Source organism: Podarcis liolepis (assembly GCF_965112155.1).
Source record: "Podarcis liolepis genome assembly, chromosome: 10".
In the NCBI taxonomy this organism is placed as follows: Eukaryota; Metazoa; Chordata; class Lepidosauria; order Squamata; family Lacertidae; genus Podarcis; species Podarcis liolepis.
The window spans coordinates 21,947,287-21,960,450 of NC_139562.1; the positions used below are offsets into that span (position 1 = coordinate 21,947,287).

Genomic DNA, 13,164 nt, shown 5'->3' on the forward strand with positions numbered 1-13,164 from the left:
TTAAAAAAAAATGGGCTTAACATTTATTAATATTGGTCTCAGGGCAGGTTGTGACATGTGGCTCTTTGCTATTTTATGCATCCAGCTTCAACAACAACAAAACAGCACTTTCCTTTCAAAAATTAAACTTACACCGTATGAATTATTGCATCATTATTCCTTAGCTTAAAATCTACCAGACCTTTTGGACCTAAGGCGATATATTTTCACTGACCTCTGGAGTCTATGGAGAAGGCAATTAGCAAATATCTCTGAGGAAGCTGAATTTGTTCCTTGGTTGATTGCTATAAACAGGTCTGTCACCTCTGGACAAATTTGAAAAACCTAGAAACAACCTGAGTGCAAACTCCCTATTAAAGCAGCACCTAAAGGCAGAGACTGTCTGGTCTTGGAAGTGACAGGAAGTAACAGTCAGTAACTACGGGTTAAGACCATGAACTGAAAATACATATATAATATATAATTTTCTCGTTGTTGTTCATTGCAGCAAGCAACGAGGAATGCAACACATTTCTGAGCTTCAGAGGTTATGCTGGAATTTTAAAGGATTCTAAGAATAGCGAACCAAACCAGCTGAAATAATTACGGTTTTCACATTGCTCTGGACAGACAATAATTCCCCAGTGCTAAATAGCAGCTGCCATACTGCCCAGGTGCCCTCAGATGTCAAAAAAAAACAAAACCCCCTCTCTCTATGCAAGGCAAGCTGTCATGATTCGTCTGAGACAGAAAGCTGCACCCATAACTTCCTGAGCAGCTTCAGGGGACAGCTGTCTGCTTTAGCTGGCATTCGGACATCTCATCTAACAGGGTAGGATCTACCTGCTGCTTCTTTTGTTTTTGTAGGTAGATCTGGAGATTCAGAACTCTGGGAATAGAGGAGAAAGCAGCAGGCGAATAACAGCAGGCTGCAAGCCAGGTGATTCAGCCCCTTTCTTGACTCAGGCATTTATTTAACATTCAAAAAGAAGTTGACTGAGAAATTAAGATCAATATGATAGATGGTGCCAGTGCCCTCTAAAGTCGCAGGAGGTGGGAAAATCAGGGAAGGGGCGTAAATTAAATATTGACAAGACTTTTAAAGAATTATATGGGCTATGTTTTTTATTTTACTTGTGTTGACCTGCGGTTGTTGCTTTGGGTGGTGACTGCGTGGTTTTGTGTGGTTTCTCATTAGATGGTACAATATGAGATAAGGTATAAAAACACATTTTTATATGGAAAGGTGATTTTAAAAATGCCAGAGAGCAGATAACGAAATGAACCAAGTCCTCAGACTTCAATCAACACAAGTATTTAATTGAATAGTCCATGTCTGAAGAAAGAGAATGTATTCCAGCAATGTTGCAGTGAAACACTGAAAGACTAATAGACACAGAACAAAATAAGAAATGGCAGCTTCCTCAGTGCTCTAGAAATGGTCTCTCTCTTCCCCTTCAGACAAGCACCTTGTCACCACTATCTGGATATGTTGGTGTAAGAGCAAGATACAGAGATGAGTACCCTATTCTTTTAAGTTTTGAATGCTGCCTAGGCCATTTGGATAACTAGTTGTTGTTGTTCCTCAGAAGACCTGAGGAAACTCATATATAATATCAAATATAAAGCTTACATTTAATTTTGCAACTGTATCCTTAGGGAAAGGATGTCCACAATAATACTGAAGAATCCATTTTTTACCACTTCCAGCATTTTTAAGACAGGGATTATATTGGCCGATCTAATTCTAACATCTTTGTTTTGAAATCATTGGCCACTTCTTGCAGAGCTGCCATTTATTTTATACAGCACTCAAGTTGAGTGAAGATTTTCTGTGGTCCCTTTCAGCCTTATCCACATCCTTTAGAAAGCTGCTGGGAATCAAACTGAGTGGGGAAGAGTGTTCTTACACCCAGGTCCTGCTTGTGGACTTCTCATGGACATCTAAGTTGACCCCTGTGGGAGCAGGATACTGGATGATGATGGGTCTTTGGCCTCAACCAGTTCTTCTCATGCCTTTTTCTGTGTCCACCAGTACTGGACAAACAAATCCAGAAACTAGGTTTACGAGATGCTGCACTAATGCAGTTCACTGTAGACTTTGCAGTGATTTCTCAATCATAAATTACAAATCAATGTGGGCATTTCTGAGACCAGAAAATCTCTGGGAAATGCAATAGCTATGTATTCATATAAGAGGTTCTGTTTCATTGCCTCCTAAGGAACATGTTAGCAAAAATGACAGTCATTTGTATTAGGCAGTGCTAATGACACTGAACGCTGTTGGAATTCTCACTTGTATGCCAAAAACCCTGCCACAGAGTTGGGTTTCCAAAGTTGTGGAATGATAAATTCACAGTAACTTTCTGCCCAGAATGAAGCCTAGATGTATGTATTCTGGCCGTCAGCATCAGTAACCAATGAGCCAAATGAACTCTTGCACAAATGGGTTTGTACACAAGCAAAGCTGCGAACTCTAAAAATTCTTCCCAAGCATGTTTTCCTCTATGCCATGGATATTTTTCATTTATGTATCCGTTTCAGTCACTGTGGTCCCACTTTGCATATTAACAATTCCCAAGGCAATTTGCAAATAAGAACAAAAAAAAACATGCACTGACAAAAGATCAAAATTTACAATTAATGATACAGATTGTAGCAAATAACTAACTCCCCTTATCTGGGGAGGGGGGAATGGAGCCATAGAAATCCCCTGAAAAAGGGAAGTCCAAAATTTTGGGGCTGCAACAGAAAAGGCCCTGAATTGTGGCCCTTTTAGCAGATTCTTGCTGGCAAGATCTGCGGTGGAGCACATTTGGAGGAAGCATATACACAGAGAATCAAATCCAATCCATTTAAGTCCATAATTGAAATTGGCCTTGAAACAGAGTAGTAGCTGGTACAGTTCTTTTTCAGACATCATGTTTAGGATCCTATAAAAGACTCTGAACCAAGCTCCAAAGGAGAGAAAAAAGATCAGAGCAGCAGCAGATCTGGAGGCTAAATGTGGCCCTCTAGGCTTCTCTATCTGGCCCTTAGGGATTTCCAGAATCAGAGACCTCTTCCCAAACCACACCCATCTACATCCCTGCTCAGTTGCCAGCCTTGAGTTTTTAACTGTGGCAATGCTTCTTGTTTGCCCAGCTAGAGAGGGGTGTCTGCACAGAAACATCTGGATTCAACTGCACCAGTCTCTTTTGCCTTTGGCACCACTTAGAAGATTGTCCATGAGGATATGTGGACCTTGGGCTGAAAACACTTCTCCACCCATGGACAAGAGGACTAGAAGCCACAATGGAATGTAGGATGCTCCCTTATACAAAGCAAGACCATTGGCCAGCTCACGTTTCATGCACTCCATGGTTTGGGGCAGATGACATGCTGATGCTGCAGATTAAACCTGGGACCTGCATGCTAAGCAGATGCTCTGCCACTGAACTAGAGTCCACATCTAAAGGCATCTGGCCAAAGAAGATACTCATGCCACTCCATAGTACAACAATGAGGACTTTGTAGCCCTTGAGATGCTGCTGGGTTACCAATTCCTATCAGCCTCAGTCAACATGGGATGATGAAAGTTGTAATCCAACAACATTTGGAGGGCCGCAGAGTCCCAATGTCCTCACCCTGCAAACAAGACTCAGAGTTTCCAGCTAAGGAGGTTCTAGGCTCTGAGCCTATTGCTGGAGAAAATGAGATCACTGGGCTTCACAGCCAAGCGTCAACAGAACAACCTCTCATACCTCCAGGGCCTTTAAGGCTGGAACCTGGACCCTCATGGGTGCCTTCCATTGAACCTGAAGAGAGGCACAAATACAAGATGGGTGACACCTGGCTTGAGAGCAGTACATGTGAAAAGGATCTAGGAGTCTTGGTTGACCACAAACTTGACATGAGCCAACAGTGTGACGCGGCAGCTAAAAAAGCCAATGCAATTCTGGGCTGCATCAATAGGAGTATAGCATCTAGATCAAGGGAAGTAATAGTGCCACTGTATTCTGCTCTGGTCAGACCACACCTGGAGTACTGTGTCCAGTTCTGGGCACCACAATTCAAGAAGGACACTGACAAACTGGAACGTGTCCAGAGGAGGGCAACCAAAATGGTCAAAGGCCTGGAAACGATGCCTTATGAGGAACGGCTAAGGGAGCTGGGCATGTTTAGCCTGGAGAAGAGGAGGTTAAGGGGTGATATGATAGCCATGTTCAAATATATAAAAGGATGTCACATAGAGGAGGGGGAAAGGTTGTTTTCTGCTGCTCCAGAGAAGCGGACACGGAGCAATGGATCCAAACTACAAGAAAGAAGATTCCACCTAAACATTAGGAAGAACTTCCTGACAGTAAGAGCTGTTCGACAGTGGAATTTGCTGCCAAGGAATGTGGTGGAGTCTCCTACTTTGGAGGTCTTTAAGCAGAGGCTTGACAACCATATGTCAGGAGTGCTCTGATGGTGTTTCCTGCTTGGCAGGGGGTTGGACTCGATGGCCCTTGTGGTCTCTTCCAACTCTATGATTCTATGATTCTATGATTCTAAGAACCAATTGCCTCATCACCAGTCCACTGGTGCAGGAAGTACACCATGTATGTATGAGGCTATAGAACAGAGGAGTGCCCATCTTCCAGTCAGAGGACTGACCCTATAAGAATCTGAAGTTATCCACAATGGGGAAGAGCATGTGAGAGGTAGTCTGGGGGCAGAGGCTGAAAAAGGCTCAGGTTGCTCTCAAACTTTATCATAGCATTTGGAGCTCATTTGGAGCTATCCATGGTCCTGAAACTCCTGCTCTGCCTTGATTCATGGGATCTAGCATCAGTGCAGAACACAAAAGGGCAGGACAGCCATAGATCCAGGAGATGGTGTTGGTGGGATGAAGAGGAAGCCCACAATGGACCTGAAGTCCCTTCTCCCAATGTTTAGGGCTAAAGCATATGAAATCTATAGCAGGCCAACACCCCTCAAGTCCATCTCCCTTCAGGTGCTAGCTTCCTCTCATGTCCACATGGGGAAATGTACCCAGACACACCGCTCTGACAATATGACACACACCTGTGTTGAAGCTGTGTGACTCTAACACTGCCTGGTTAATTATCCAGACCCTGTGGAAATACTGCTGCTGTAGCAGCATTTGGAATGTGTATTTCTGCCTCCACTGACATGCAAAAAGAAAAAAATGAGAGAATCCAGGCTAGCGGTTGAACCCAGAGCACTCATCTGACATCTAAACAACATTTCTGCCACAGCACCAGTTTGATTCAGCCGGATGAAAACTTTTAATTAAAAACACACCCTTATTCTCCTTCCAATTATTTACAAGTCTTGTGAACCATATCTTATCCTTCAAGTGTCTGCGTAAAGTCAGACAAGGGAGGAATTCAGTCACAGATTTCTGACAGATTTTTTAAAAAGGAAAGAAAACAGTCTACATCACATCCCATTGAAATTCTAACTTAGCTGGTATGATTCAGTGAGAAATCTGCCTCCATTTAAAAACAAAAATCCCCTGAAATTAAACTTCAGAAAATGCACATCTCCCCTGGGCCATGTTTGCAGTGACAGATTAATGAATTACCTATCTTCTGGAGAAGAAATAAACATGCAAAACTAATTAAATCCCCTTGCCTTTAGAACAATAGGGAGAAGGAAAACAGCGGCCACAAAAGAAAAATAATTAACCTTGCTACTGAGATTTTGTTGTCAGAGCTTAGAAGTGATACATTAAAAATGAGGCTCTCTTTGACAATGCTTTACTCATTCAAAACATAAATAGATGCCATCAGAGGAGAGAGAAAAGAGTTTTGGGGCATCTTAAAGACAATGGCTCACGTCTCCAAAAGGGTACGGGAGAATGTGATGCTAACAACCAATACCAAGATGAAGGTCTATCAGACTTGTGTGTTGAGCACACTGTCCTATGGAAGTGAGTCGTGGGCAACTTGCAACTGCCAGGAGCAACTCCGCAACACCTTCCTCGTGTGTTGCATCCAAAAGATTTGGGGCATCACATGGCAGGACAGTCTCTCAAACAAAGATGTGCTCTCCCAAGCCCACATTCCCAATATGTTTGCACTCCTTTCTCAGTGATATCTATGCTGGCTTGGTCATGTCCACAAAATGGAAGGTGGTAGGATTCCCAAGGAGCTGGCTTCAGGCACCAGGCCCATTGGCAGACCAACTCTATGTCACAAAGATGTCTCCAAATGTCTCTCCCGTACCAGTCTCTGCAACCACAGCAGGCACAGTAACTCTCCAACGGTTTGACCCCCAAAAGCACACTCTTCCGTTGTCTCCTGAGACACAGTGTAGACATACAGAATACTTGGCCAAAGTTTCCCCACAGACTCCCTCTATTTAAATTACAGCAATTATTTACACATTTAGTCACATATCTGCTTCCTATTGATATAAAATAGCCAATTTTATGAAAATATCTGTCATCTATTGGGGTGATCCGCCAGTAAACTGGCACCCTAACAGGGATACCCAAAATCCCATGAAATACAGCAGCTACGGTCTGTGACATTTCAGCGCAAAGCTCCAGCATATAAAAACTAATCACAGATAGCATTCAATATAGCATTAACCATCAGTAGCACCATCCACAGGCTTTTACTGAACCCAAAATCAACTCTGTTGGCACTGAGTGACTGGCAAGGAATGCAAACACCTGAGCACATGTTCGTTTGGGTGGCAAGTTAAGTCGCAGCAAATGAGCATGCAATACCTTCCGACAAATCCATGCAGGTGTGTCTAATGCCACAGAGTCAGAGACAACACATCACAGACTAATAGTGTATCAGCAACAGTTCTTTTCCTCCAATATAGAATCATAGAATCATAGAGTTGGAAGAGACCACAAGGGCCATCGAGTCCAACCCCCTGCCAAGCAGGAAACACCATCAGAGCACTTCTGACATATGGTTGTCAAGCCTCTGCTTAAAGACCTCCAAAGAAGGAGACTCCACCACACTCCTTGGCAGCAAATTCCACTGTCGAACAGCTCTTACTGTCAGGAAGTTCTTCCTAATGTTTAGGTGGAATCTTCTTTCTTGTAGTTTGGATCCATTGCTCCGTGTCCGCTTCTCTGGAGCAGCAGAAAACAACCTTTCTCCCTCCTCTATGTGACATCCTTTTATATATTTGAACATGGCTATCATATCACCCCTTAACCTCCTCTTCTCCAGGCTAAACATGCCCAGTTCCCTTAGCTGTTCCTCATAAGGCATCGTTTCCAGGCCTTTGACCATTTTGGTTGCCCTCCTCTGGACACGTTCCAGTTTGTCAGTGTCCTTCTTGAATTGTGGTGCCCAGAACTGGACACAGTACTCCAGGTGAGGTCTGACCAGAGCAGAATACAGTGGCACTATTACTTCCCTTGATCTAGTTGCTATACTCCTATTGATGCAGCTCAGAATTGCATTGGCCTTTTTTAGCTGCCGCGTCACACTGTTGGCTCATGTCAAGTTTGTGGTCAACCAAGACTCCTAGATCCTTTTCACATGTACTGCTCTCAAGCCAGGTGTCCCCCATCTTGTATTTGTGCCTCTCATTTTTTTTGCCCAAGTGCAATACTTTACATTTCTCCCTGTTAAAATTCATCTTGTTTGTTTTTGCCCAGTTCTCTATGTCTCCAGGAGATTTACTTGGAGCAGGATTTCCTTGGTGCAGTGCTTAGAGTGTTGGACTAGGACCTGGGAGACCAGGGTTCAAATCCCCATTCGGCCATGAAGGTCGTTGGGTGACTTAGGACCTCTTTACCTAACCTACCTCCCCACAAGGTTTTTGTGGGCATCAAATGAGGTGGAGAACCATACACACTATTTTGAGCTCCTTGGAGAAAACAGTAGGATATAAATGCAACAAATGCAAATGCATTTTCATGTGCTTAACTTCCCCTTGAATTAATTTATTTTGTAGCAATGAGGCCCATGGTACGTACCCCCAAACAGCTACAAGGGAGACCAGTTCCTTCATGTTCAGTGTATTTAGCATATTTTGTTAATATCCTAATAATATTACGAGTGAGGATTTGTACCTAGCAAAAATAGCACCACTCATGACCAAGAGGGAGGTATCAATAGGCTTGGGGAAATGTTTTTGTTTAAATCTAGCGAGGTTTTCCTAGTAGCTATTGAGAGTCTTATCTTCTATTAATTTGTCTAATCCTCATTTTAAACCATCCCAGTTGGTGGCAATCATTGCCTCTTGGGGGAGTGAATTCCATAGCTTAACTATACACTGTGTAAATATGTCCTTTTTTTAGTGTGGCTTGACACCAAAACAGCCCATCAAGGACTGAATATGCTCAGTAACTATGGAATGGTGGCTGAATGTTGAAGGTTGGGGAATGGGGAATGAAAATACAGGGGTACATCGGGTTACAAACACCTCAGGTTACAAACACTTCGGGTTACAGACTCGGCTAACCTGGAAGTTAAGAACTTTACCTCAGGATGAGAACAGAAATCATGTGCCGGCAGCGCAGCGGCAGCAGGAGGCCCCATTAGCTAAAGTGGTACCTCAGGTTAAGAACGATTTCAGGTTAAGAACGGACCTACAGAACGAATTAAGTTCATAACCAGAGGTAACACTGTATTCAAAAAGGGCTGGCTGCCTGCCTGCCTGCCTGCCTGGAACCGTCCACACTGCAACATTTTGTTATGGTTTCAACTTGCTAAGTACAGTCAATTCACCTTCAATGCATTAGCCAATGTGTATGTATGTTGTGTTTGTCTGGCAATTATTCCTGGTCTCCATAGGTTCCCTTACTGCAGAATTCTCCATAGGATCAGGTATGAATGAATTAACATTTTGAGAGTTCCACAGATAACAAAAAATCAGGTTTCAGATGGGCTGGTATACAGTTGCAGATCGTACTGATTTCAGCTAGGCAGAGAAGGCAGCTAAGTGTTTGTTTTTTGTGTTCATATGAATAATTAGTATTGGGTACTTCAGACACTAGCAGTAATAGCCTTTCTTGGGTCTGTCTTTTGAGATGTAAATGGCATTAAAATCTCCAGCTCCCACAACATTTTATATGGATCAGAAACAGCCCATTACTGTTTCCTGCCCAGAATGTCAATAAAAGAAAATATGTCTTTGATTACTGTTTTATTAGGAAATAATTAACACTCTGAGAAAGTACAGGAATGTTGATGAATGCAGCAAGGTGCTGTTTGTGTGGGCAGCAATGATGAATAAGGTAATTCTGATGTTAGCCAAATATTTACAAAAGCCAGCAGATTGAGCTTTCTCTCTGCAGGCAAATGGCCATATAAAATGAATGTGGTTTGAATGCCAACTCAAAATCTTCAATACAATTTCAGAGAAGGTCACACCATTTAATGATGTAGAACACTGGCTAACAATTTGTAGACTTCACAATCCAAAATTCAAGACCATTTCTATAAGATAAATGGACCAAAATATTTGAAGGTTATTTGCAGCCAGCCACTCATATTCCTCAAAAACCAATTCAGCCACGTCATTCCAACAGGATTTCAGAAACAACACGCATTGCCAAGATGAAGGAGAACATTTGAATCTCAAAGCAACTAGCATCCCAAATCCAATTTCTGTAGTTCCCCTTGGGTTTGTGCTTTAATTTATCAGACATGCTAATTGTCAGTCATTGTGCAGCTGCCTGATTAATCTATTCTTTTCAGATCTGGAGATACAGAATAGCTTTGACTAACAAATTAGCTGAGGTCCCTTTGTAAAAATTGCCACTTTCTTCAAGTCTTGACCTGACGTATAAAAATTAACTGAGACGCTGGAAATGTTAGAGAAGCTGAGCAGAGAGGTCAAGTGGATCTGAAATCGTTGCAAGGCTAGGAAACAACATGACACTGGTAAGCACATTGCAGGGGGAGCGAGCACCGTATTCATGCACCTACTTCCCATCTCTATGTCGATAGCTATGTGGCAGCATTCTGATAGCCAGTGTGGAGCAGTGGTTAGACTGTTGGACTAGGACAGTGTTTCCCAAACTTGGGTCTCCAGCTGTTTTTGGACTACAACTCCCATCATCCTTAGCTAGCAGCACCAGTGGTCAGGGATGATGGGAACTGTAGTCCAAAAACAGCTGGAGACCCAAGTTTGGGAAACACTGGATGGGGATCTGAGAGACCAGGCTTCAAATCATCACTCAACTATGAAGCTCAGTTGGGCTGGTCGCTCACTCTCAGCATAACCTGCTTCATAGGGTTGTTGTGAGAATAAAATGGGGAGAAAAGGAGCAATGTACTCCACCATGAGCTCCTTGGAGGAAAAGTGGAATATAAGTTCAAAAAATAATATTATTTTGTTTTGCGGTGGTGTTATTGTACATTATTTGATATTTCATTGCATTATTCAATCTGTATTGTGTGTCATCTAAATGACAAAAGTTATATATTTTGGGAGCGAATTCCATAGGTTAATCATGTACTGTGTGACAAAGTTCTCTTTGTCCTCACTTTAAGCATGTCTTGAGGACCTAGAGAGGGGGTGATGTCTAGTTACAGTGGTACCTCGCAAGATGAATGCCTCGCAAGACGAAAAATGCGCAAGATGAAAGAGTTTTTCGTTTTTTGAGTCGTTCCGCAAGACGAATTTCCCTATGGGCTTGCTTCGCAAGACGAAATGTCTTGCGAGTTCTTGCGAGTTTGTTTCCTTTTTCTTAAAGCCGCTAAGCCGCTAATAGCCGTGCTTCGCAATACGGAAAAACCGCAAGACGAAGAGACTCGTGGAACGGATTAATTTCGTCTTGCGAGGCACCACTGTACATGTAAATATGACCCTGGCTTACAGATCTCCCTCCAGAAGTCAGGAAACTAGGGCTGGTTGTTCCTCGAGGCCTTTGTTGAAAGAGCCAAAACGAAAGAAAAGAAAATCAGGGAACAACCACCAAGTATTTAACTGCCCCACCAGCCAAATTGTGTGTAGGAATATGAAAAGGTAGTCAAGTTGCAATTCTGCCAGGCTCTACCCATAATCCCCAAGTTTCTCCTCAGCTCTGTCCCTGGCCTGCCGGATGCTCTCTGAGTTATGCCACTGACCCACCAGATTTTTCCCCATTATTGAGCTTTTTTTGAAAACACAAATTATGAAGCATAACAAAACAGATGCAAAGGGTGCGTAGTAACATAGCCAGTTTAAGACACCTCGATTACTACCTGTGCTGATAAACACTTTCCTTCTCCTTTAAGTTTCATTTACAAGGATTTTTGTTTGTAGAGTTTCGAGATTAAAAGAGAAAATACGTAACTCGGAAGGTCCAAAGTCTAGAGCATATCAGGGATGGAGGCAGAAGACAAGCATTATCCTACAGGAATGTCAGGCAGTGCTCTAGCTCTGCTTAGAGGGCAAGTATTTTCAGTGACCTTACCACCACATGACCTCTGCCCAATTAAAACTCCTCTTTTGCACACTAGGAACTGCCTCATCGGACATGCTAGGTTTGGATGAAAGTGCTTCGGGTGATGGAAGGATGAGCACATAACAAACCATGCAGGGTGGGAAGAGGTGGAGCAAGGAGGAGGGCATTTCAAAGAAGGGAGAGAAAAGAGGAGTACTCACATGGCGAAGGAATCAGGGGGAGCTGAAACTCTCCTCAGGTCAGCAGAGGGCACTTTAGGGATGCTATAGGCAGCAGGAAATGTGCAGCCAAGAGAGGATCAGCACAACGGCATGGACAGACAGGGGAAAAGCCCATAGAGAGAGAGAGAGAGACATACAACAACATTTAAACAGAAACAAAAGGAAGGCATCATGTTGAGGCAAAATGGAGGTGTGTGCTAAGCTGCAAGGCAGCACAACCATCAATGGAAAAGCCAATGGGAGGTATCAGCAAGCGCAATGGAGGAAAATGGCGTCTGGTTATGGGGCATGGTGGAACTCTGAGGCAACAAGGCAGGTAGCTGTTAATGGCAGGGTTAAGAATATAAGACTGTAAGGTGAGTCCTGCTGGATCATCTATTCCAACTTTCTATTCTCATAGTGGCCAAACAGATGCCCGTGGGAAGCCCACAAGCAGAGCCTGAGGGCAACAGTGCTCTCCCCCACGTGTGATTTCCTAGCAACTTGTTTTCAGAAGTAGACTGCCTCCAGTATTGGAGGCAAAGCATAACCAATGGTTTGGTACCTTGGCTGGGCTTCATGAGGTTCCTGGGGTTTGAGCCCTGCAGCACTACAAGACCTTGGAGTATGAAGCATCCTTTATAGAAAGAGGGGCGACAGTTCTTCATCCTAAGAGGATGTATGCAACCATCTTTGGAGAGAGACAAGCACATCATTGCCACAAACTCCCCCAACCTCTCTCACTTGTTCACCCCACTTCAGTGGTTCCCTTCCTTTCCCCCTCATCCCTACAGTGCATTTTGAATTTCTGAGGCAATCAGCTCCATGCTTTGGACCAACCATGAACTGTTTCCATGAAGATGAGTCAAACAAGACACGGGCTCAAAAACACTTGGCCCAGATGGCATCTGAATGAGGGGTGGGGCTGCCAATGGAGCCACTGACGTGCATAAAAATGTCCACATGAAAATACATTGTGATGGCCTTCACACAGCACCTCTTCACCCTGGCTTTGGAGATGCATATTTTTAGGACTCACCTTATTTCTGTGATTTGGGGTGTTTAAAACTGTTTTTAATATTGTGTACTGTTGTGGCTTAATAGTAATGCTATGTTTTGTTGTAACGTGCCCTGGTACCTTAGGGTGAATTGTGTTGTTGTTGTTGTTATCAGATCAGTAGCCCAAGTAAGAAATTGTGAGTCCACAATTGGGTCCACAGAATGGTCTGAAGGCATCACGGTCCCTGAAACTAAGCAGGTCTGGAAAAGCCAGTGGGAGATCCTTTCTGAACCCCTGGTTCTCTGGCCTGAGATCTCTGGACTTCTGTGGTTAACAGTTTTTTAATAGTTCAAGTTTCGAAACGGCATTTCATCACACAGAATATCCCCCCCCCCCCAAAAAAAAATGCAAACCGAAAGAAAAAAATACAGAGGAAGCTGTTGTCCCTCATTGACTGTGTTACAGAGAAACCCATTTCAACTTTGTCTTTGGATCATAAAGTGCATGATGGGAAACTGGATGCTGATTATATAGCACTTTTCTCTTCAAAGTGACATTCAGATTACATATCAGGCCAGGTTCTCCAATCTGCCGGCACTGCAGCGTTGTCACTATCAAGTCAATTT

General features: G+C 43.3%; 2 protein-coding genes across 8 annotated transcripts in view; one reads left to right on the forward strand and one right to left on the reverse strand.

Moving 5' to 3' along the window:
• The window catches only part of CHRM2 (cholinergic receptor muscarinic 2), a 418,009-nt gene that overhangs the window by 398,154 nt on the left and 6,691 nt on the right, over positions 1-13,164 (forward strand). The gene's annotated exons all lie outside the window — the stretch shown is intronic.
• The window catches only part of DGKI (diacylglycerol kinase iota), a 247,578-nt gene that overhangs the window by 67,909 nt on the left and 166,505 nt on the right, over positions 1-13,164 (reverse strand). For 4 of the 7 annotated variants that reach the window (XM_083461921.1, XM_083461920.1, XM_083461922.1 and 1 more), the window contains one exon: positions 11,539-11,601. The exons of the other annotated variants lie outside the window; for them this stretch is intronic. In XM_083461921.1, the coding sequence (XP_083318047.1) occupies positions 11,539-11,601 (63 nt within the window). The remainder of the gene's footprint in view (positions 1-11,538; positions 11,602-13,164) is intronic. 7 annotated transcript variants of the gene reach the window in all.